Raw genomic sequence first — 25,253 nt, 5'->3', positions numbered from 1 at the left:
TGGCCACCCATAACGAGGAACTTCTTCATTTGTGCCCTCCAGTTTAACACTGCCGTGACAGTGATGGAGTTTGCAGGTCAAGATTGCGCTCCGTGAAGGATTGTTTCGGGCATGCAGATGTTGAGGATTGTTTTTGTGCGAGAAGATTTTATCAAGCTTAAGTTGTTTTTAATTGGTATAACAAACTAATTATTTAGCGAGCGAAATCAAACATTTTACTAGGCGTACCCTACTTCAGGATTTAATTAAAAGAGTCTGTATATTAACCTACATGTAAAACATCCCACCGTGAACGAATTTAATTAAAGGGTGGGGCGATAATCTCTTGCTGCGAAGCAGAGCTAACAAAAAAAAAACGTTAATTCGTCACATTAATAATTCATATCACGCGTAATCTAAATAACTCTCGCACCGTACAGCAAGTAAATCGTACAGAAAACACAACGAACTGTGCTGCCTTTCCCATCCTGTTAACCATGGCGCTAACAGACACCGTAAAGGTGGAATAATATTTCAATTAAGTCACGTACGACATATCCATCAATCAAGAGTGATCGCCACGGATCGGAATCGGTTTAATAATGCCGTTGATACCTGAAACCATCAATTATGAATCAAAGTATCAAAGTGCGGTATGGCGTTGCAGTTGAAGCAGATTAAACCATCGGAGTGGTGACGCTTTTTTTAACATTCGATAAACTGCAAGCCAAAAAGAGGCGAATCCGCAATCATTCGTTTTTTCTTCTTCTCGAAAAAAAAAAACACCCAGAACGGAAATTACATCAAGCGAAACCGGACAGAATCGTTTTTGCTCTGATTGACGTTTGAATGGACAACATTACGCACGTCCCTACCGGCCAAACATAATAGGCCGGTGACATCTTGAGAAGCGTCCGTGCCAGCAGTTAATCTTCATTCGCATGTTCACCGTTTAGCATTGACACACAGCATTGTGCGTGAAGCGATTTGTGGTCATCCGCCACCGCCATTACGTTCGATTGATCGTTGAAAGGGATACGTGGCGCGCGCTACACCCATCATTAATCTTCGCGGTTTAATGCTTTTGAGATCGGCGATGATCACAGCTAAGGAGCCGCCTTATAAATGTAAATTCCGACTGACGAGGTTGAATGAAGCTCAAGTGCGATCGTAACAGCAATTTGATTGCAGTTGAATGAGCGCAATATAAACATGGGAGCGCATGGATCCTCGTTTTATTGCTGCCCTGCTCGCTGCACGCGGCTACAGAAAAGCGTTTTATTTATTATTCGAGCAGTGAAACGTTTTTTTTCCGGTGCGAGGCTACAATGTTGCGATGATTGTGGTTCGGAACGATCGCTAAATGTAGATCTAGAGGTGCATTTGTTTCAAGGGTAAACATTTGAATAGAATATCTCTGCCGATATTGATGTATAATATTGAGAAAATTTAAGATTATACATTTTTAAGTCAGCGAAGAAAAATATTCAGATCCGGATCGGAACTGCTTCGCAAAAGTCTTAGTGCTGAAGAATATTTTCCCTAGCTCACATTCTTGGACATCATGGGTGATAAGAGCTCCAGGAAACTGGCTGTCAACAAATGACAGGATAAAAGAGCTCTTTCTTCGTCTTCTTTCTTGGCTTAACGACCTCTTAGGCCATGCCTGCTATTTCTGGCTTGCAAGACTTATTTATACCGCATAGTTGGATAGCCATGTCCTCACTTTGGAGGAGCGGCTCCATATGAACCCCGGTCCTGCCGTGTGAAGACCGGCGTCGCTGTCACATCTTCCACCGGGCCGCCCCGGTAAAGAGCGCTTTACTTTCATCATCAAGGACAGTCCTTCCGCACAGTGTTTTTTTTTTTAATGTTGGAATGAGGACATATTTATCACCAAATGCCTGTGGTATTTATCAAAAAGTATCGTAAAAAGAGAATGTGATATGTTATTCTCACCATAAGAGATCATTGAAGAAGAGGGTCCCCTGCTAAGGAGAATCGTTATACCAAAGACCAACAATACTGAAAGGCTCCCAGCAGGGGCTAAAATTTGTAGTAAATTACAAATATTAGAGGACACTTTTCAATCATATTGTGACCTAAGTGAATATGATCACCAAGACCTGGTAACACTGAGAAAAAAAAATCAGTCGTAAAATCGATCATGGCGTAATAAAAAAGAAACTTCCTGCTTGTCCAGCTAGGGTTTAATGCAGAAACTTTTTTCTTCTTCTTTCTTGTCCTAACATCGTCTTAGGTGATGCTTGCCATTTCTGGCTTACTAGACTTATTGCATACCGCGTAGTTGAATAGTTAGTCCTCACCATCGGGGAACAGGCCCAGATGGGATTTGAATTCCGGTACTGCCGTGTAAAGACCGGCGCCGCTGTCGCCCGCCCCAGCAGAAGTTTCAATAAACATAAACATCATTGAATTAAATATTATATTAATCAGTATTAAGCCACTCGAGAGCCGGAATCATCAATACAATAAATTTTAAAGTAATTGAAATCATCCCAGCAGATCAGGTCGTTGAGCTACCGTGATCACGAAGAATGTTACTGTCGCTGTTCTATTCGTAATTCAATTAAGGTTAACCCAAAACTCATTTTAATGGAAAACAGAAAGTCAATTAACATGAAAACCACAAAAATCAAAACAGATTTTAGCTAATCCTTTACCCTTTCTCCACCCTTGACACACAGGCATCCGATGAGACGATCATAGACTGGAATAAACGGTTATTTACTCCGGTGTGTCCTTGCTCCTGGGGGTATCTCCCTCCTCTCTGACTCCCTGAAACTCAAATCTCCCGTAACGACAGTAAAATCATCCACCTCCCAGCAGGTTGGCTCAGCAGGTGGCACATATTTCTTCGTCCCATCGCGCTTTGCATATTTTTCCCTCCAACACCCCCAATCTGCTAATCTCAGCAAGCGAGCGAACTTTTCCAATCCACAAAGGTGAGTGAGTTGGCTTGAGATTGTTGACTTTTAATTTACCGAGGTTTGCCGGTTGTCCGAGGAATGGTTTTGGTTTCGTGGTTTCCTAATTGCAAATGCTGCCGAGTCGAGTCCTGACGATTCCTGGTCGGTGGCGAACTGATATATCCTATCCCTTCCCAGGATCGGAGTGAGGGCCTCGGGGAGTTGAGGCGGCAAGCCAGCTAGACAGGAAGGTGCGGAACGAGTTGTCCTCTGTTCTCATTCATCAGGCTGTGGGGTGCAAAAGAAATGACTTTCTTCTCGTATCGCACACACAGAGCTTTCACCAAACAGCTTTCGATTAGTTTGCTACAAACGCGAAAGGGTGCTTCTTTGCGGTAGATTTTTAATAAACATTCAGTCTCCCACCATACCAGCTCCTGTTCGCACATCTACCTCTCAGCTAGATCTCGCCTTTAAACTCCAGAAGGAACGTAAATAAATAGCATTCCGTTCGTTTCGGGTAAACGCGGTAAACCGATTTGGAATAAAATTTAGTTAGAAACCCATTAAAATGTGACTCTGGTTTTTCTGGTTACGGGCCAAGAAGACGGCCCCGGCGTGATACAAACGATACCCAACATCAAACAGGCATAGAACGAAAAAAAAATAACACCAGACACATACAGACGTACAGAGACACAACTGTCGAACCGAAAAGTTCTACAGCCAAAAAGAAGGTTTTCGAAGGACGGCTGGCTGAAAGCGATCCTATTTCGTGAGAAATTTTCGAATCTGCCAGGATCTATCTGGTCGAATTTGGAAAATTCTCTCACACACACACACGTACAGAACCACAAACATTTAGCAAAAAGTAACAAGACCAACAACCAAAAAAATTTGAAAGAGAAAAAGAAAAAGCAAGCAATAATTTTGCAATCTTAATCATTCCCGTAAACGTACGGCACATCATTGCGCCTCGCGAGTCCCCAAGTGGCAACATTAGCGTCTGGCATGGACCACACCTCCAGTAGCGACAGCGAAGACGCTCCCACACCATCACCATTGGTTTTCGGTACGTGACTTCAAGGACCCGAAGTTTGTCTTCGTTTGCTCGTCCTAAATGCTCGTCCGTTCGTTCCCGCTTGTCGCGGTGTTTTGCGTCCGTCTACGAGCTTCAAAATCTATCACCAACGAATTTGCATCGTGGGAAAGTTTTTTGGCTCCAACTGGTTCTTCCGACATTCGAGGCACAATCTTAACTTTAGTGCCCGTAGCTTTGCACAAGCTGGATATCCACGGCACGGCGTTTCACTAGAACCGCGTGAAATGGTGTGTTTGTGGAATCCAACCAGCTACCAGTTTATCTTTTTAATGCCATTCGGAAGGGCAAAGGGAGGCTTTCCGTTTGAAATACAACGCTCGTAACATCTTTTCACTTTCCAGCCACAGCTCAGTAAGAGATTCAATCGGAATACAGAGCTGGAAAGAGTTGGGTGTAAGGCACCTGGCAGAGGTAGAGACACAATTTTACAGAAACTCATTATAATTCCAAGCTGTTAGCTCAGTAAAGCTTTTTTGCACTAAGTAAAGCGATCACAGGGAAGGCTTAATTCTTATTTGTAAAGCTTAGTTTAATTTAAAGTTTTATAAAATAATGTTCATTTTGAAAAGCCTTTATTAGGCCAACCAACTCATCCCATTCCTGTAAAAAATATCGGCACCAACCTCTCACACGGCAGAGGTGGGTATCAAGCCCCAGTCAGACCGTTTCCTTGTAAGCAAGAGAGAATTTCACGCTAAGCGTAAATTACATTAAAGCAGGCCAAATCCACTGAATAATCAGTTCGACTTGCCTTTAAGCTAATCGTACAATTAAGCGACGAGTTGCACTTAAAAAGCTTTACAAAACACATTAACCTACGTTCCGGAGCAATACCATCTGTTGCAGCTTTAATTAAACTAAATGCGAGGCTACAAAGTTTGACCACCGACAGACTGATCTCGCATCTCGCTTAAATCTTGCAAGGACCAACTTAATATCAACTCGCGCGTGTAACTCGATACATCTCCAGCGATGGTTGGCGATACACACCATGCCGCAGTGGATCTTGTGGCGTAACTTGAGCACGCCTGGCAAGTTCGTCGGTGGTGAAGTTTGATTTATGAGTGCGAAATAAAGCGAAACTGACTAACAACGGTTGAGCACCGACACCGACACCGAAAGTTTGATGAATGTATTGTTCATCCAGTGGGCAATAAATTTGAAACTGTATTACCTCTTTTTTGGCCAAAAGAGGAACTCCCACTGGGATGTTATGTTTTCATGCGGTAAAACTGGGTTCAGCTCAAACCCAAAGCCCAATAGTAATTTGTTGATGAAATTGGCTGCTCGTGTAACGTGTTTTGTGAAATGGAGAAATGTCATTAATATTTAACAGCACACGAGTAATATCGCACACATAAGTTGGGTTGGAATCAATTTTAAGTAGACAATAAAATATCTCACACATCCACTGACGACCCTTAAAACGCAAGGCGCGTAACTTATCCTGAGAGGCGAATGTGATGAAACTCCCACTCGCCACCAACCGCATGGTGCTCTGTAGCTGCTTTCGGGAAAGCAACAGTTTTACTCTCGGTTGACTTCATCCCGGTGGAAAACATCATCCTTGGTCGTAAGTTCTCCATGGCACTAATCGTCCGCAGGGTCGTCCACTTGCAGGACATTCTGCCCGTTTTACGAAAGGTCAGTTATTTCCGTGTTCAGTCATCAAGATAAAACAGGGCCGGAGGGGGATGTTAGGATGAACAAACGGGAGCCGAAGGTAAAGCATCGCTTTGCAATATCCTTCGCGACCTTCACTTCAGCTGCTGTGCCGTTCTAAGGCACATCCTTTGTGCTGCACGGCTTGGCCATACACACGAAGTCGATGGAGTTGTCGGACGATTGATTGATTGATTGGCTCATCTCACCCATGGCTGGGTCAGAAATGGTTTGCTCACTGGTCCACACAGTTTAGGGTGAGAGTGACATTATAAGGATGAACACATCGACCGCTGTAGAAGCACCGTGCCAAGAAGGCCGGATGTTCGTTTATGGTGCTTGGCTGTCCGACCTTCTACTGGCTGCACCAGCTGACTGCACATACGCTCTTTCCCATACCGACGCGTATAGTCCTGGTTGCCCACTTTCACCTGGTTGAAATGCTGGTGCTGGCCCATTTCGACAACGTATCCTTTCCTATCTCCACAGCAAGACGGAGGCACTAGTGAGGCACCAGCAAAGCAATACTACTTTATTGAGCAACATTAAAGAGGTGGAGCAAACGTTAAAATAATACGGCAAAATAAAAGTCAATAACTGCATGACCTTGGCCCGGCTTGAACAAACACATCGGAATGATAAAAAGAAAACCAAGCAATGTGAGCGAGCAATGTGTCCCGGCGTGCAGTCACACTGTTGATCCTTACCAATCCGTTTTCATTACCAATGTCCATCTAAGATTTCTACTACATTCCACACATTGCTGGAAAGCTCCGCTTACGTAGGGCTGAGTCCCATGGTGGAGATGGGAAAAAGCCACATCGCTTTAAAACGGAAAGGAAATGAGAATGAATGATCATTCTACCAAACCGAACCGGGTCGCAATGAAGTAATAAAATTGTGTGTTAGGATCGAAAATATAATCTTTGCCACCGTTGGTGGATGTTTTCGTACCAAATCCGACTACCACCTCCTAAGCCACTGCTTCATTAAACCGTCTTGGGTGGGTACTAGATGGTTGAAAGCACACAGCTACGCTGTACGGAAACTCGATGGAGACGCATGGTAGTTTGTGCGCTCACAAGGGGATGTCCTGCCGGTCAGTCGCAGTCTCGACAATCGAATTACATTTTGCAAAATCATGCATGAGCATGAGGGGGATGCAAGGGATGAACGTGAAGCAGGGGAAGGGGGAAACACACCGTCGGTGTCCTAGTACGTCGTGGGTGAGTGAGTTTGTTGATCGGGTTTATCGGGTTTCGATTCTACGAAATCTGGTTTAAACAGCGATTTAAAGGAATCACGAAAAAGGGGAAAATAGCTTTGGAAAATCAACACCACCAAAGGATAAGAAGCTGAGTTTTGTGATCCATTGGAAAATCCTGCTAATCTTTAAGATATTAATGCCATTGGAAAATAATGCTTCAAAGAGCGTTTATGGAAAAGTCTTTAAAATTTAACGAATTTTTCCTGTTGCAAGTATTTAAACCAAATACCAAAAATGAAAATCAGAAAAGTCCTCATTTTCCAACCAAGCATCGTATCATTTTGGGTCGTTTATCCTTTCCTTTGTGTGAAACAGTTTCCCTTTCAACACACTTTCTATCATCTGACTGACCAATACGCCCAACTGTGCAACCAGTAACTTCAGCAGATAGCACAATATTTTTCTTTCATGATCCGCAAAGTGCGAAATAAAAAAACAAGGGAAAAACTTTTTAATCAACTCCAAACCAACGGTTCAGTAGTAAACGCTCCCAGCACCTGTTTTCCTGTTAAAGACAACCGAAACAAACGTTAAGGAGTGGGTTGGTTGTCCGAAGCAGGAAATCATTACTGTCCTACTCGTACTCCCTCGTTCTCTCTCTCTCTCTCTTTCTCTCAGTCTGTCCCCTGTAGAATATATTTTCAAGGGCATGGAAAAACTAAGGAAATGTTTTTTTATCTCCCCCTGGAGTTATCACTTTCTATATTGACAGCAACTGTCCAGCAATCGTCCGAAATACGCCATCCCCTTTTACACTGTACATAGCGTTGAGCGGGTGTAGATTTTGTTTTTTGCTGCTTTCCCCATCAGAAAATGCTTAATTTTTCCCATCCGATAGCGTTTTCCTCTTGCTAGGATGATTTGCACACCATCCAACAGCTTTCAAAAGCCGACGATCTGGACAACGTAAATTCTGTAAATTGAACAAACACAGACGGTCCCGGGCTCGGTTCGGTTCTTAAGCTGTCTGGCAAATGAAATTTGCATAGTGATAGATGTTTTCAAGTGTTGCGAATATTATTACACGCCCCAGAATTGTACAGCCGAACAGTGAAAATTGTTCCGAGCGCGTGTTTAAAGTACTCGAAGTCGAATGACCTTCTCGGTGTTCCGTTTTTTTTTCTTCTTAATGGTGAATGCATTCTCAAGTGGGTCTGAAATCCTATCCGAGTACCGAGTTGACGTTCGTACGGTGGGAAATGATTATGGAAATTGAAGGAAAAAGGTATTTTTGTGTATAGATTATTCATGAGCGTTTACGCGCGCGTTTTGTCCTGTATGTTTCTGTTCGGCTCTTCCGCAACCTTAACGAGATTGACAGCCCTCCAGATGGGACTGCAAAGTTTTTTGAATAGAATTTAAAAAGCTTGATTTGAAGTTTGAGAAAAGTGTTTGCCTATGCTTGCCGAGAAAGCGTTGAGCTATTAATATTCATATTTATCCTTTAAAATTAATATTTATTGCTTGTTGAACTTTTTCAATTCATAGAAGATTGGAATGCACCTAATAACTTTGTAGTTAATCGATAGCTGCACTTTGCAGATTGCTCGTTCCGCTTATAGCCGTTCAGCATGTAGTGTACTCTACTTGTTTTTATTTGAAGCTATTTTTATGCTCCTCTCTAGTCAAAATAGTGTCTGACCCTACCCGCAAATGAGGTACATGTTTATGGTAATTGAACCAGCTGATAACGCAGCATAAACAACCGTTTAGCGGAATCATTATGAGGCAAATTTTGGTAACATGATTTCCATTTTGAACACCACCACACTCTCACAATCGGTCGTATCAAAATGTACCTCAGTGGCGGTTATTGCCCTAACCGATAGCCCTACGCATCTATCTCGGTGGCGCTAGTGCAGCTTTTGTTATTGTATTTTTAACACAACGCCTTGCGATAAGACAGCGCTGTTTGCGAGATCGCGTGGCGCACACATTTTTAATCGTAACTCTTTAACCTTTGGTAAAGAATGATTAGGAAATAATTATTCTCCAATGAAATCGCACCATCTCACCATAGAAGTTCCATTTCTGTGTCAACTGTAACGCAACGTGTCGCGAACGATCTTGGAAGGCGCGCTTCAATCAGTAATTGACCTGTTCTACGCTATTGCGTCGGTTAGCGTTAGAAACCTGTTTTGCGCGAGTAAGGTAAGGAAGTATTGAAATGAGTATGATTAAGCTCACGAGAGGTGAGCAATGCCGGCACAATGCTTAGAATTTTAATTTCAGCTCATGCTATTATTCACCGCACCATGTTGTGATTGCAGCTGGTCGTGAACGGTGGTGTGGTCGTGCACGGGATGAAAAATGAGTTTATAACGAATGGGTGTGTAGAGTTTGAAAGAGGAGTCGAAGTACATTGTTGCTCGATTCTCCACAATATATTCCCATTTTGATCTTGTAGACAGTATAATCACAGTGTTTCATTACATTTAATGGAGCGGTTTAAGCGAGGATGAATCGAAAACTCTTTAAATATTAATGTTTAACTTCCAAGCAAATTAGCTTCAATTCAAGGAATAATTTTAAGCTTCACGAAGGTCAATTACAGAATTGACTCCAAACTTCACGCAACTGTCCATCCCAGTGTGATCCCTTTCACTGATAACGTTAACGGTCGATTCATTTCACTGCAGAAGACCTTTTCCGGCATCCACCAGCCAATCATCACGTAAATCTTGGAATATTGTTTTTATGCTCTTCAACTTGCTTTATCGTTCGTTCCGGTGGCACACACACACACTGCAAAGGGTTTCTTTCTACTTTCTCGTTTTTTCTCGTTACAAAATTCTGATACGAATCGGGAGGAAATAACTCGAAGATAGCCGCTGCTCGATTAGAAGTAGATACAACGTCCCGGGTGCTTAAGAGCATCCATAACCACGCCGAAAGAAAACATAATCCCAATCCCACCCAGCATTCCACCGGGAACAGATCAACCGGCTCAGAATTCAATTCTGAATCCATATCGATACGCAGTGTTGATGGAATTTCGTAAGCTGTTCGAGCACGTTGTTCCTGGATATTGGTGTTACAACACCTTTTTTGTTGGTTGATTTGGTTTTCTGATAACAAAGGAGATGCTCACCCTGCTACACGTGCATGCATGCACGGTAACATGTGTGGTAATGTTGCGTGACCTTGGATGGAAGCTGGTGTTGTGTGGGTAAACTCTCGCGCCAAGAACACTCACGCACCAGATGACACTCCCATCAGCAGGGACGAGCCTCCAAACGTCGACGGAAGAATCGCATCACGCCAAATGGGATCATTTTGCTTGTGTAATGATGTTGTAAAGAAGGCTGTGTTTGCCTGTGTGCCTTGAAGGTGGCATACACACTGCGAGCTCACAACGCTTCCGGTAGCCGAGAACACACGCTGTCGTTATCTTCATCAAATTCTCATTTCGCAAACGCAACAGTAGATCAATCTGCTAACGATTGGTCTCGTTTGAGGTGCTGGCGAAAAGCGGTTCCTTAAGCACAAGCGTACTTCTGGTGACATCGGGTAAAATGTCACGTTACCCGTAATACAACGAACGTGTAAACTCGTTCTCGGCAGTACACGAATAGTGTGTAGCGTTGGTTCTATATCCCATCAGCCGGATGGTACAATCTGTTCGGGGATTTCAATAAGGGCAAGCATATCATTATGTTTACATGTGTTTCGTATTTTATTGAGCAAGCTTAAGCTACATTGAATGTGCAAAATTACTTAAATCAAGTAATCAAGCATGTAAATAAATTAAATTGCTCATACGCTAAAAATTTTGCAAAAAGAAACCCGAAACGAACGTTCAACTGATGAGCGAAGGGACGAGAAATTAAGGACTCTGATTCATTCGTTCGTAGATGGGTTTGAAGTATTAAAATTAGGAAAGTGATCAACATTGATTGTGCGCTCCTCCCATCAACCACTGGCACTGGCTAAGGCTCCATGTTTCTTTTTGTAAATGTTTCAATCCTCAGACCATTCAATCCACTCAATTCACATTGCTTTGCCCCACAGAACGAGAATGAAGAAACGGAAAAAGGAAGGGAATGAAACATTCTCCATTGGGAAGGGATTGACTGACTGGCTGCCACGCTGCCAGATAAATCATTCTCTGGTTCGGTGCCTGGGTGAAATAGATATTCGTTTCGAATGAAGACAACCCCGGCAAACCCGGGGTCCTTTTTTGTGCTGCTGAACCTTTACACGAAGCAACAAGGTTCTTTACTGTTACCGACTCGGGACTGGTGAATGTTGTTTGAAAATGGATTTCACTATGATTGTTGAAAATTCATCGGTACAAAATTTTACCTCTACCAAAGAAAGACCCCAGGTGTAGCTTGGTAGTTGTTGTCATCGTTTCGATTCAGCATCCATCCCGCAATGGAGGCGCCTGGTTGATGACAGCCAAACAGAGCCCAAGCAAAAATGCCTTCCGAGTAATAGTGAACTCACGACCAAACAAACGAAATAACAATCTTTCCCAGAATTGGACTGGCTGCAGAATCCGAACAAGAAACAAGAAATATCACCGAGACAGCTCGTGGTGAGATAAGACTGCTCCTCAAGGACATTACGAGCACAGTTGAAAGGACCGTTGAAGTGAATAATACCGAACAACTGGCCGGAAACGCGTTCGAAACGAGATTTCCAGCTTATCTTCTAGCTGCAAACAAACCGGAAAGGATTCAAACCAAATCTCGAGCTCGATTGCAACGAGGTCAACGAGCGGTGGCAACAACTTTGCATCGACCGTCGTACGAATCAGCTACATTTATTACTAGCAAATCCTTCCGCGGCTTCCCTGTTCAGCCGGGTGGAAATCGATGGAAAAACAAACAGCTGCAGAAGTATCTTGAGATGCAGAAACTGCACAGCCTGACAAACAGGAGTGTCTTACGATGCTGCTCAACTGCTATCTAGTTGGGACACCCGAACGGCGCTCGTTCGATAACGCTTGACTGAATGCACAAAGTGTGACTGTTTGCCGATAGTGACAGGCAGGCAGGATACATTTTGCCTGGGTTCACTTACTTACGATCGGTTTACTGTAACGAAAAAAAGGGATTCACCTTCCGTAGAAACAGCATCGGTTGCAATCGTTTCGAAATGGAACACAGCAACAGATCTGAGATAGGCAACACGAGCTGCCATGTGCTGCCGCCGGGTGTAGTCCTTCAAAGTTTTGTTTGAAGCTACCGGTAAGGACGGCACGAGTCCGCTTGTAAACGTTTTCCTGTGTTACACAATTTATCTAATGGCACCGAAAACGTGCACCAAGGGGAGAAATGTGCTGCGAAGTGAATGCCGCCTATTTCTCTTATGCCCTTCATTGGCTGTCCGTTGGCTGATGTTATCTGGATGGCGGTTCCTGCAACAACAGGAAATGATGCATTTTTGTGCCGTTGCTTTGATGCCTCGAAAAACGCGAAGAGATGTGTGGCCACGTTAAGGTAAGAGAGAGCAGTAAAACAGGATTACAGGGATAGAATAATAAGACACTGTTAGCTGCGTGTAAGCTGCCGGAAGCGATTTGTTTCCTTTTTAATCTTGTGTGCGTTGTCCCTTGCGAATGTAGATAGGGGATAATGCAATGGGGAAATGACGGCAATCAGACCCGAGAGTTTTGTTTAATAATGCTTACTTACACATTTACAATTTGTAGAGTTAAACAGAATTTTTATAAACGTATTATTTACAACTAGAAAAAATCGTTTTCTTTAGTAAACTTTTCTCCAAAAGTTTTCCTACCACCAGCAAGAAAAAATGTTACCTTTCCACTTACGAGCATCGAAATTTATTCACTGAACATAAAATATACGTTCCGGAAAAACCTGCGGCCACGTCTCATAGGCACATGTGCTTCTCCCGCACCAAATGAAGCACACTCGTATCGAAATGCATCCACACAAAGCATGGAAGAGCTGAAAATCCTCACCTGAATATTAATGTAAATCAAATCGCAATCGCAATGGACGGAAGGAAAATGGATGCTTTCCTAAGATATTGGGGTGAGTAAATACACACATCGGCACAGCCGGAGCATCCCTGCCGACGATTAATGCAAATTTAAACATTTATTCGTGTTGCTTTCATATTACTGGGAGGGTTTTTTTGTTTGGTTTTGTTTGGACGAGTTCGGGAAATATCTATTTTACATCGGTAAATTATTGGAAATGTGTTACCTTGTGTCTTCAGAAAACGTTCGGCCGATGTGCTCCAGAGTTTGCAGTTTTTTTTTGGTGGGATTTTGAATGCAGAACTTTGGTTGAGCTAATATAACACTTTTAGATCCACAATCTTAAACAGACACACACACATACAGAAAACAGGGGGATATGCTGAAAGGATATGGAGTTAACAGATAACTTTCACGGGCATTAGGGACGTTAGGGTGGAAAATCTTTCAATCTCTTGGTTCCCTGGGATGCTATAAACAATTCTACTTCAATTCAACATCTTTATAGCAAAGTTTCACACACTGTCCCACGATAATTGATTCCAAAGAGGTTATCTTAGGTTCATGAACTTTGTTCTTTCCAATCACATATCACACAACAAAAAACAAGTTGTGCTTACCAAACACGATCAATCTAAAAGTCTATGGTCTAAAGCTAGCTATCACTGGTTCAGCGCGACCAACGGACCACCTGTACCGATGTACAGCCGTTTTTCACTCCACCCCGTACGGAAACCGGTTCCCCCCGGGTCAGGCCATTTAAGAACACGTTTCAGCCAAACTAGGACGTGCGGCAGCGGTTTCCACCACGCTGTCTAACTTTTGAACTTTGTTCACGTTACTACTGCCGATGAGCAGCGGTTCCAATCACCGTACGTTGTTTTGGGGAAGATCGCACGACACAAGCACAGCTGCCAGACTGTGCCAATGCAGCAGACGGCGGAAATTCGGTTTGCTACACACGCTGCTGTGATGGGAAATTAAACTGATGCGAAGCAGTTGCAAATGTTCGGGAACGTGCGGGAACCCCCTTCGTTCGCTGTCCCCGAAAAACCGGTGCCACTTCCGTTCCGTTGTGGAACGTTACAGACCCGTTTAGAGCGGTTGTAACCTCGAACATTTAAAATATAAAACTACACCGTTGAACCGAATCAAGCGAGTGATCTGCTAGCGTGTAGCTCATGTGTGTGCAACGACTACACTTAACACTACAAACCGTTCACCGTTGGTGCGTTTAATGTTGCGGAATCGCAAACACGCCGTACGTGACACACGCGAACCACTAGCACGAGATCAGGCGGCGATACTAACTGGGCGACGGGTGCTTGTGAGCGGTTCTTGACTTCACACAGACCGAACCAGACTAGCGGCCAGCAGGGGCCGAAATCCGAACCGCGACTGAAAAACGCGTTCAGACGCTGCTGGAACCTAGCACCACTCTTCTGATTCTGTACTAGACTACCGATCGGATTTTCCCGAACAGTGTTTGTGTGCGCGAAGAGAGCGCAAAAATAAAGCCCTGCACACAGTGTATGACAACAGTACAGAGTTCGGGGTTCAGATGTGCCGCGAGAGGCACGCCAACTGATGGCGCCAACCATCGAGAGATGCTGTACGAGTAGTAAGAAAGACTGCTAGCAGCTCGTTGTATCTTTAAACAGAGCACCCGAGAGCGTGAGAGAACCAGCATCCCCAACCCGGTATTGTATCATCGTCAAATCATCTGTCAAAAGGTGGTAGCAGGTGGTTCTCGTATCGGACATGTTGCTGGTAGGATGTAGTGGCCGTTGTTTTGCTACATTTTCCATTCGCTTGTGTGTAACGTGAGATGTGTGCTCTGTGTTGCAGTGCAGTAGTAACGTCAAGCAGTAACACAAGAGTGGTGTTAGGCGGTTCAAAGAAAATGTTCTACACAGCTGTACTATTGGACTTGGTCTTTAAGGTACTGTTCGCTTTACCAAGCCAATGGATGGATGGTTCATTAGGGAAAATAAACAAACCGAGTGTTCAGCACGCGTGAGAAGTCAGAAAACAGGTGGGAACGCTGAGCACGATACAAACTAACAGAAATCCCGCCAAACCGATTGTTGCACCGGGTGGGGAAATGCAACACGTTGCATTGCGAGCAAATGTAACGCTAAACATTTTTGGTTTGGATGACCATAACGCTGGTTAAAGCTTGCTTGATGGATGAGATATTTATTCAGTCTTTTAGCAAGTTTTCGATGCCCAATAACGCTGCAGCTTTACTATGCCGTACTTTCACTTTTGTAATGAATAATTAATATTTTCGGGGTGGTCCGATGGCTTAGGTTGTAGAGGCGCCGATCTCCACAGGGCAGAACCGCGTATCGAATCTCATCGGTATAGTTCACCGTACGCAGAAACGACTATCTAGCTTCGAGTAAACTAACTCAAGGAAATACATGATGAATTCATACATACGGAATTCAATTGGCAATTTTTTCATGATACAATTACTCTGTCTTTTCCCTAATTTTAAACATTTTTTCAACCATATTTTATTCCACGTTACTTATAAGGTACCATTTTATGGCGACGAATGCCTCGACAAGAATGTTTCAAATTTCTTTAAATGATTTTTATAGTTGTTTTCTGAATTTTTAACTCGTTGAAAATCGGCTCAAGGTTACGATTGTTAAAATTGGGAAGTCTTATTTTGTTCTCCGGCTTTGTAGATAACAAGAAAATGGCTCGCTATATTTACCGACTGGTATAAGCTGCATAGAAAAAGTTGTGTTAACCCTGATAAATCACATCAGATTATAAACGAAGCAGGATATGAGAATAAAAGTCTAACAACAGGTATAATAATGCCTTTCAAGACTGTCTTTGAGCCAAAAAAGAATGCTTCTCTTCTTCTTCCTTGGCACTACAACCTCGAGAGGTCTCGGCCTGCCATTTCTGGCTCTCTGTGACTTGATTCTATCCGTAGCAAAGTAGTCAGCTCTGCGTACGGGGAGGCGGTCTGGATGGGATTTGAATCCCGGTCCCGCCGTGTGAAGCCCGGCGCCGGTATCGCATCAGCCATCGGACCGTCCCTTAAACTTATACCTTAAAAAAGCTACTAACTTTTGTCTAGACGTTTTTACCCGTCATTACTAGCTGCCATAAATGGATTTTACCCATAGCTGGACAGTCAGTACAGCGCACAGGTTTTTTTTTGTACTATAAATGATCAAACCAAATGCCACACATGTTCTGAATAATCAATTAACAATGATTTTCTTATAAGTCTTTCTTAGACCAAAAACATTGATACCCCCATCACTTCACGATGCTTGCCACTAAGACATACCCATCATAGACCAGTGCGGTATTACCCCGTTCCAGTGCCGAAACGAACCTATCCTCGACGCGCGATTCTTGTACCTCTCCCAAAACTCTACCTCCACCCATACCGAGCCTGAATCTAAAAACACAGGAAACTAATCAACGCAATTTATTCGTAATTTGCATCCGTCGGCAAATGGCGAATTGTTCGCATGGCGATGGGGCTTGGGTCACACGACCAGTGTTCTGCCCCATCGGTGACAGAACAAATAAAGCTAACATGCCGCCAAGGAGGCATACGCGACGGCCGCCGTTTGCTACTCAATAAGAAAAGTGGACAAGATGTTGTGTTTTATCTTATTTACAACACGTCCGAAGGATGCGATGCGATTCGAGCCACATGACGTTGGCTCTCTCCCTACTCAGCGCTACTCCCTTTTCTATTAGCACCAATTGAGGGTGTGCTGTTCCGTCGGCTGTAGGTATGCGTGTGGTGATTTGGTTTTCCAAATTAAACCACACCGCTAGAAATGCGAAATAGGACCATTTCGATGGGAAACGGTCTCACACCATGTCATTCTTTATGGTGCGAGCGTTATTCAGTGTGCTCATCGCTGATTGGTAGCTATCAGGTATCAGGTAAATTGCGGACGGGTTACACTTTTATCGTTGAACAAAGCATCGATTATATGTAGCTAGCTGTAGTATTCCAAAATGTTATACAAATGCAAGTCTTAATTCACTTACCTTTGGCATTGCCGTTCCATTTTCCCAACAATCGTTCACTCGCCTCGTCCAACACCACTATCTCGTCGGTGTCGTTCTGCTCCAACGGCTCATCCTCATCGCTCAAGTCGACATCCACCCTTGCCACTGGACAAGGACCACCGGAAGTGACCCGGTGCGTGTCCTCTCCCTTTTTGGAACGGTGCCCACCAAGACTACCGTTCCGTGATCGCGAATGATCGCCATCGTCATTCGCAGTGGACGATTCTGCCAGCATCGAAATCTCGCACTCATCCACACTATCGCCGGAACGCCGCCGGCGGCCAATTCCTGGCGACTCCCATCGAACGGACATGATGGTGTGGTGTTGTTAATGCTCAGCTGTACTCTTTAACAACCAACCGTGTTTTTTTCGCTCCTCTAAACGATCGCGATTTTACGATCTCACTAACGCGCACGATTCACACCACAATATATTCAAACGACGACACCGTTGGCCGTTGGATGGCAGGTTGGAATTTCACGAGAAAAAAAAACAACAACAACAACAAATACTATCCACCCGATCACACTAATGCGCACCGAAGAATAAAAAAAAAGCCACAAACACGCAAACGAACCACACAAATGATCGTGTTTGCTCGCACTGATTCAATCAAAACTGATCATCACTAACCGGAAGTTGGGCGGGGAGCGCGAAAAGATGCAGATGTTAGGGGATGCGCCAGATACACCAGATGAATGTTGTGGCAATAAACATTGGATGAACGAAATGATAGGAACAATAATAAAAAATCACCACCGCACTATCACAAAACTAGCTTAACTGATTCGATCTACACGCACTGAAACACACGAGCTGCTGCTTATACCCGTACAAGGCCACCGGAAAGACAAGACGTTGGCCGCTGAACTGGACCGGCTGACACTTAACACTGCACTGAAACTATCCCGAACGGTGGCATCCCTTTGTAGGAGCCTTTATCCTTGCGCCACGCGGGTTTCGGCAGGCTTCGCGACACTTCCTTTTTCGAACTGCAACGTCGACGTCCCAAACCCGGTAATGAGCACGCGTCCGTCGCGACTCGCTCTGGCACGTTCAGGTCCGGGCAGGCTCGGCTAAGTTGCGCACGTTTCGAGGCTGGACCGAGTGCGAGGCAGGGTCGGCGTCACGCGCGCCATAAAAACCCTTGTACGGTGACGTTCGAGCTGACGTACGAACGGTTTCGTGTGTTTGGGCTGCAATTACCCTCCGGGTGTCAACCCTAATTGCGGCTCGCCCGGCTCGGTAATGGATATGCAAAATTCCGCGTAATGCCTCGATTGGCACGATCCAATGCCCAAACACCCGGCCGAGTGAGAGGGAGAGAAACGAGTAATCCCGCCTGACCTGACCTCGTCGTTTGGGCTTCAGTTCTTGTTCACGGTCGTTTACTAACACACGAGATCTTCAGACCGACGTGGTCGATAATTCACGGATCTCATCAACCCAACCGGTGATTGTTTCGCTTATTTGATCATTATTGGAAAATTGTTCCAACAAAAGTGTGCTGCACACCGTCACTTCTTGCACGCGTCCATCATACTAGCGCGATATGGATCTCTCGCTCGCTCGCTTTTACACATGTTGTACTGTTGTCCACTGAGTGTGCATCCTCCTCAGGTTTAGGTTTGCTGTTTTGCGAGATCAAGATCAAACAGATATGGCCACGGTTGGAGTTGGAGAACAAAGCTGGCTGGCAGAGATTATAAATTCTTCATTCGTGCCCTGATGAAGATATCACGTATCGCGCGTGACTCGCGTGACACGGATCTCGGTAAGCGGGCGGTTGCGATGCTGCGCAGGTGATGAAAGGTGAAACAGTATTTAAAACACTCACAAACGTGTACACACACACAGCAGTACTTCTTATTCTGGACAGTTTCACCCAAAAAGAAATGGAACCTTCGCACCGTATTAAGTTACAGCTCGCGTGGCGCACGGTATAGCCCTACGGCCGACTACGGCAAACGAAAGAAGATCCAACTCGTGGCCGTTCTTCCGCAACGCTTCCACTGCTAAGGCACACACATCCGTGCGATATGGCAACCGGTGACTATACTGTGGTGCAGGACGCGGTCTCCACCACTCGAAGCTTCCCATCCATCACGATCATCGACAGCACCACAGTCATCGTGGTTTGGTGTGCGGTGGCCGTTAATGCCATTCGTGGAAGCGAACAGCTACTGCCATCACCTGCCCAGTCCGTCGATTTGCGTGATTACGGTGCCCGCTCGTACCAGGTGGCGCCAACTGCGAGCTGCGGAAGAGAGGCATTTGTACGACAACACGTTAAAATGGTGATACGCGGTGCGATACCAGAATGGTGTGAAATCTAAGGTGGGTATTCAATCGGTTCGGGTCCAGGGTGCTCATTTGTGTTGGTATTAGCGTCTTAATTTTTGAAAATCGGTTTTGTAACTGAGTAAATACTACAGGACGAAAGCTGTTATCCTTTTTTGAAGCCATTTTGAAATCCCGGAACGATCGAATCCAATCATAAAAAAATGCGGAATCGTATGTTTCTATACACTGTATAAAACACGATAAGAACATGGATAAGAATCTAGTGATGCAATACGCGTTAAATGACACATGCCACACAAGCCTCATTACTACACCGGAGGTGTTCATGTGTACTTTAAATTGAAATGTAAACATCCCATATTCAATGGTGATGCAATGATAGGGAACGGTTGACTGCCGGAGCAACTCAATCAAGCTCCATCGTTTGCCTAGCCGTGGTGTGTGTGGGAAAACAAATTGCCAATCAATATTTGTACGAAAGTCCACGGTAAACCAAACCCAAACCCGCCTATAAGATAAGCGATCGGGTGTGCGCACGACGGATGGTTTTCGAACCGTTTGTGCGGCGCATTTTATGTGTTTGCTCACCGATGTACCGTGTGTAAATGTTCACACCATCCGCACATGAGCCCCATTTTAATTACCAATTTTACATGATCGATCATCTAGCACGGTAAAGCGATCGATAACGAGTCGTCACCTACGCATTAAAGTGATGATCACCCGAGCTGTCATTACGATCGGTCACCAATTGTCGCCCAAAGTTCGGAATCGTTAAGGACATTAATTTTCACTAATGGTTTTATGAGCGTAACAAAGCCGGGAGCTCGAGACACTTGTCCACAACGGCGATCTACACAGTAAACACCATCTCCCATTCATTTATGTCAAGTGCGAAACAACAAAAAAATAGCTGGCGTCTGTTCCTAATGATCGAATCAATATGACCGAACGATTGACAACAGATGCTCTGCCCGGCGGATTATTGAAGTCAACGGCAAGCAAACAGTACTAGCGGATCGTCCGAAAGGTCTCCAACCGTGACGACAAAGTACACGGGCAGCACACAGGGCGCCAGGGCGCACCGAAACCAGACAGCTGGGGTTTTTGCAGGTGGTCTAAATTTAGCCGATGATGAATGTAAAATGGAATGAAATTGTTCGTCTCCTTTCGACTGAGCCGAGGGCGCTGGTCGAGGGCGTCCGTCCTATTGAGCTGTCATCGAGTATCACTCTGCCTAATGGGTTCCATTTAGTGGAGTGACAAGTTTGGTTTGAAATTATTACACGTTTATTTTCGGCGGTAGAAAAACCAACCAAAAATATCTTCATTACGAGGTTTTCGAGAGAGCTCTCCTGTTACACCTCAAAAGTAAACACACACACACACACCAACACAGGAATGCGGATTCAATTGGTAAATTGTTCCAACACCCAGCTTCTGCTCGAAAGGGTGGGTAAGCTTCGTGTTGTTGTTCCGTGCCACCGGTATGCTTCCAGTAAAACGATCGTAAATTACTGTTTACGGCGTGCAATCGGTGCAGAACTTGGAGTGAACCCGCGAGTTCCACGTGCTCGATATCGAACCGTTAATTCGTACAAATTGCACTCATCGACTGGTGTCCGTGGTTTCGCGAAACTCGTGTTTGGGCCAGATGGAAGGAAAAAAAATTGTCACTCTAACCAAACGCTGAAGCGCGTAGTGTCCGGACCGAATCGGAGCAATTGCATCTCGACCCACAATTGACCACAATCCCCCGGTTTCCACTTCCAAAGCACCCTCCCGCACAAGGAAGTCAACCCCAACCGTAATGCGTTATCAGCCTGCAACAAGTGCATCCAGCGGGCTTGCTTCCCCGTCGACCCAATATGCACCGATTGCAATATTCTAATTAGCAGTTCCGACCAACCGACGGCTCCGCCCAGTGAGTTTGCGTGCCGTTAAGGGGGCATTCATTCAACACTCACTTGTTGGAGTCTCCTTTTTTTGTTGTTGTGTGCTGTTGCCTGTACAGAAACGGGGTTCGCCCCGTGTTTACCTTCTCTACCGCTGTACCGAGCCCGTTGTGGTACCGGTTGCGTCGATGATTTACTTTAATTACCGGCAATTTAGATGTAAATTCCAGACGAAAACGGCAACGATTTGTGTGGCGATGCTGTAGCCCGTCGATCGGCCGAGCGAACGAGCCTGCTGTTACGAGCATCGTCGCCAGAACGCTCGGCGGTTGATGAGCGAGATTCACTCACCAACAAAAAAATCTACATTCCGATCAAGAAGTGGTGCAAGCAATGTAAAGTGTTACACACAAACGTTTCGCCGGAAGCATAATAAGCATGGCAGACACATAATGATAAGCGGTGCTTGATGGCGCAAGCATAATAATTGCATAAATGCAGGCTGACGAGCAATGAAAATGGACTAGTGGCGAGAAGCGTTTAGGAGAAAAAATGTACATATGCTTTGAATTGTTAAAATTTGCTCCATTGCAAAAACAACAACACATCGAACACATGCTGCTCGAACGCGTCACACACGATCGCACGCGACATAATTGACAGCGAACGAAATTTAATTAAAAACAACTACACTAATCGGCGCGCATTTAGCTCGGTGTTGGTAAGCGCCACAGCTGTAAATCGGTACACTTCCACCCATCTTGGTAACAATTTCACACCCACAACGAACGGCCCACCACCAATAAGTAAGCGCGACGACGCCGTTTCCGCCGTGTCGACCGTGTCGAATGACGTTGACAAGATCGATAGGTCAGCCGCGATAAAACACGACAGTCACGCGATCGCTTCGATACGACACAAATCCGAAACGCGCGCGGATCAGATCGCAGGCAGTGAGAGATGTGGGTGTTGCTTTCATTACTTTCGCTGAGGTGGCTATAGATAAGGCCATTTCCTGCCTTTTTTCATATAACGACCGGCGATTGCAAAAAAATCGATTATCGTTTGTTAATTTGAACTACCTTCAGACAAAAAAAAGATCGCGAATTCGTGTAGAGATATCTCATTAGCGTTATCTGTTCGATTCGATTAGCTTCCTTACTTCACTAATCAATCATGTCGCTTCGTGCGGTGATCAGAATATCTCCAGAAACGACCTTCCACATAAAACGACCCCCAAAAAACGTTAACCTTCCCCATTACGGCCGGTTGATACAGAAGCCGGAACAGTAGTAGACTACTTAGTACAATGAATGGTCCTCCCTTGTTCCCAGCTTTTTTGATATCAGTTCACACAACACTTCAACGCCACCCAGCACGGTGTAATCATCAACGGGTTGGGTACAGGTTTCGTTCGTTTTTTTTTCGATTGCTGCCCTCTTCTGAGCGGATGTTATCAATGGAAGGTGTGTTTGTGGACAAGCAGTGCAATGTCCAGATCGGGCGTTCATGCCCTAAAACCAACCCCCTTTTTGAAGCAACGGACCCTGAGTACTTTGACATTGTCGTTGTTAAGCTAATCAGTGGTGGGTTTTGGGTTTTGTTTTTTTTTTTTTGGCATGGCAAAGCATTGCTATTCTAGCACCCCTTTTTGGATTTCGTTGCTGCTGGGAAAGTACTGGGAGGATCGTTGGCGAGAGATACGTTCACTACGGGTAGCTTCCCTTTACCGCTTATTACCACACCATTCATCGGAAGCAGGGGTTCCTGAAACTGTATTCATGATTCATCCCTTGCGTAGGTTTGTATGGACTTTGTACTCAGTTGTTCGACCGGCCAAGTCTAACTGTGTTAGATAGATTTGAATTAAAACAACACCCCAACAGATCATGTAAAGCATGTTACAATTTGATATACCTAGAGCTTACACTCATTATTGAAAAGGTGCCTCAAAATCATTTCACAGGATCTTATCCACATGTTACATCGAATGTTACTAGATCTTTAAATGGACACATCGGTCTTACTAGGCATCGCTCAGCATTGCTGGACCACAATCAACACCACATCGAACGTTGGAAACGAGTGGCATTTGCCCGCAGCCAATTTGTTTGCCACCGCAAACCGCAACCGATGCCAAGTGAACTAATTAATTAGTAATAATTGGACTAATTTAACACTTCGAGTCAACACCAGAGCCCCTTGGCTGACTTGGTCCGGAGTAGTGCTAAAACAAACAAAAAAAAAACACCTCCTCCTAGAAGACACTACGAAACTACTTTTGTTACAGTGTCCGATGTATCGATGGAGCTCGTGGTGCTGGGAAAATTGGACAGCTGAAGTACAGGTTGACAGACAGTTCCCCACCATCACAAACCGCTGGAAGAACACTCATTTTAAATGGGGATTGGTTTACATGGGATTTACATAAATTGTGCGAACTTACAAGGCAAGATAAACAATCACTTTGATTGTTCTAAATAATTTTGTCTCTGCCTCTTGAAACACTTTTCACTTATCACAAAACATACGGTAACAGTTGCTTCTTCTGCTGTCAACCTGTATGTTGACACTGATTGTTTACCGATATAAAATTAACTTACACCACACGCACACAAACGAACACGAACTTTTTTCTTCACAACATCAAAACGCACATAAACCAACTAACATACTACAATGATGGCAGACGGATGGTAGCAGTTCAACTTCCTGGGTTTAACCCCGTTGCAGCAAACCGAGACAAAACGCCGAAAGAATAAGCTAGCGAACCGATCCGTCCGAGAGGCTGATTTGAACTGGCTATCGGCCAAACGTTTGCTCGCACCGTTCGCGCCGAGAACCCGATAAGCAGCAGACAAATATACGAACACCACATGCACTGTGGGGCCACGTTGTGGACTGAACGAACGAGCATCACCACCACACACACACGCATCACTTAACGCGCGTTCACTGTCAATTTAAAGCCGGTATATCGTAGGATGCTGCGTACGATCGCGAGGATTCAGCTAACGAGATCGGTTCAGTGTTGGTAGTAGCAATGCGTAGTAGCCAATGACAAACGTACGCGGTGCATTTACACAGTAGGATCGATTATTTGAGTGAGTTGGTTGATGCTATGGAGAACAGGTAACACGCGCCCAGCCTACTCGAATGAATGAAACGATTCGACAAGAAGATGAATACGGCAGCAAACGTACAATGAGTTTGATTTATGGGACACAAAGGAAGTTTCGAAAAAAAAGGGGAAGACCGAAGCAATTTGCCGAGAGCGAAACAAAACATGATCAAAATAATAGGGGCCAAAGCGATTCAAAAAGGAATTTAAAAAACGACTTTAAAAGACGATTTTTTTTCGCCGTGTTTGTAGTGTTATTACTTGACGGCGTGTCAAGGAATTTCGTTCCTGTAGACAACATTCCTTTTAATATATTCTCGATCGAAAATCGTACGATCGATTCTGTTTTAGCGTTATGGTGTCGAACGTCGCTTAAAATAAAAAGAAAAAAACAGTTTTGTAATAAATTATGATTCTAAAACGATCTTTCAATCGAGATTGTAAGTTAAGATCAATGGAGAATTCAAAGCCTGTCCACTTCAATCTAATCACTATTTCCGTTTGAATCAATGACTCTTCAAACTGTAATAATGTTCTAGGATACGTGATGTTGCTAATTCAGACCCGGTCAAATTCAGCAATGGATTAACACCATAAAGTGCCTCTTAATATCAGTTCCAATTTTAGAGCATTTCCCTCCTTACCTATCGGAAGCTCTAAGATTACAACTGAAAATAGGTTTTTTTTTTTGTTTACTTTGCACTTACAACACGCGAAGAAAGGGGCACGATTCGCTTCACAATAGTCACGTTTGGCCTTTGATGATACTCCAGTTTAGGATAGGTTCGTGGCAAATTTCGCGCTACCAAAGTCACTTGAGCCAACCGTAGTTCAATGAGCAGCACTTCAGCAGCAGCTGTTGTGTTGGTGGCCAGTGCTACAGCACCAGGCCGGCAACAATTGGTACCATTCAAGCAATTGCTATTCCGTGCACTGTTGTCCGACTCATCCGACCACCCGCACCCGTGAGTGTCCTT

The 25,253-nt window shown here is 44.5% G+C and overlaps 1 protein-coding gene across 6 annotated transcripts in view; it reads right to left on the bottom strand.

Annotated features, from left to right (window-relative positions):
• LOC118506828 (organic cation transporter protein) overlaps window positions 1-24,183 on the bottom strand; it is a 31,776-nt gene extending 7,593 nt beyond the window's left edge. The window contains exons 1-3 of one of the 6 annotated variants that reach the window (XM_036044534.1): window positions 23,602-24,183; window positions 23,444-23,534; window positions 16,935-19,213 (exon numbers count right to left, since the gene is read on the bottom strand). In XM_036044534.1, coding sequence (XP_035900427.1) covers window positions 16,935-17,268 — 334 coding nt within the window. In that variant the 5' untranslated portion in view covers window positions 17,269-19,213; window positions 23,444-23,534; window positions 23,602-24,183. Of the gene's footprint in view, window positions 1-13,119; window positions 13,276-14,109; window positions 14,317-16,934; window positions 19,214-23,443; window positions 23,535-23,601 lie in introns of those variants that run through there. The other 5 variants (XM_036044533.1, XM_036044535.1, XM_036044538.1 and 2 more) reach the window with 5 other exon arrangements.
• Window positions 24,184-25,253: the final 1,070 nt, after the last annotated feature.

Source organism: Anopheles stephensi, chromosome 2 (genome assembly GCF_013141755.1).
Source record: "Anopheles stephensi strain Indian chromosome 2, UCI_ANSTEP_V1.0, whole genome shotgun sequence".
Lineage (NCBI taxonomy): Eukaryota > Metazoa > Arthropoda > Insecta > Diptera > Culicidae > Anopheles > Anopheles stephensi.
Note: the sequence above shows the minus strand (reverse complement) of the source record. Positions and strands in the feature narration are given on the sequence as shown.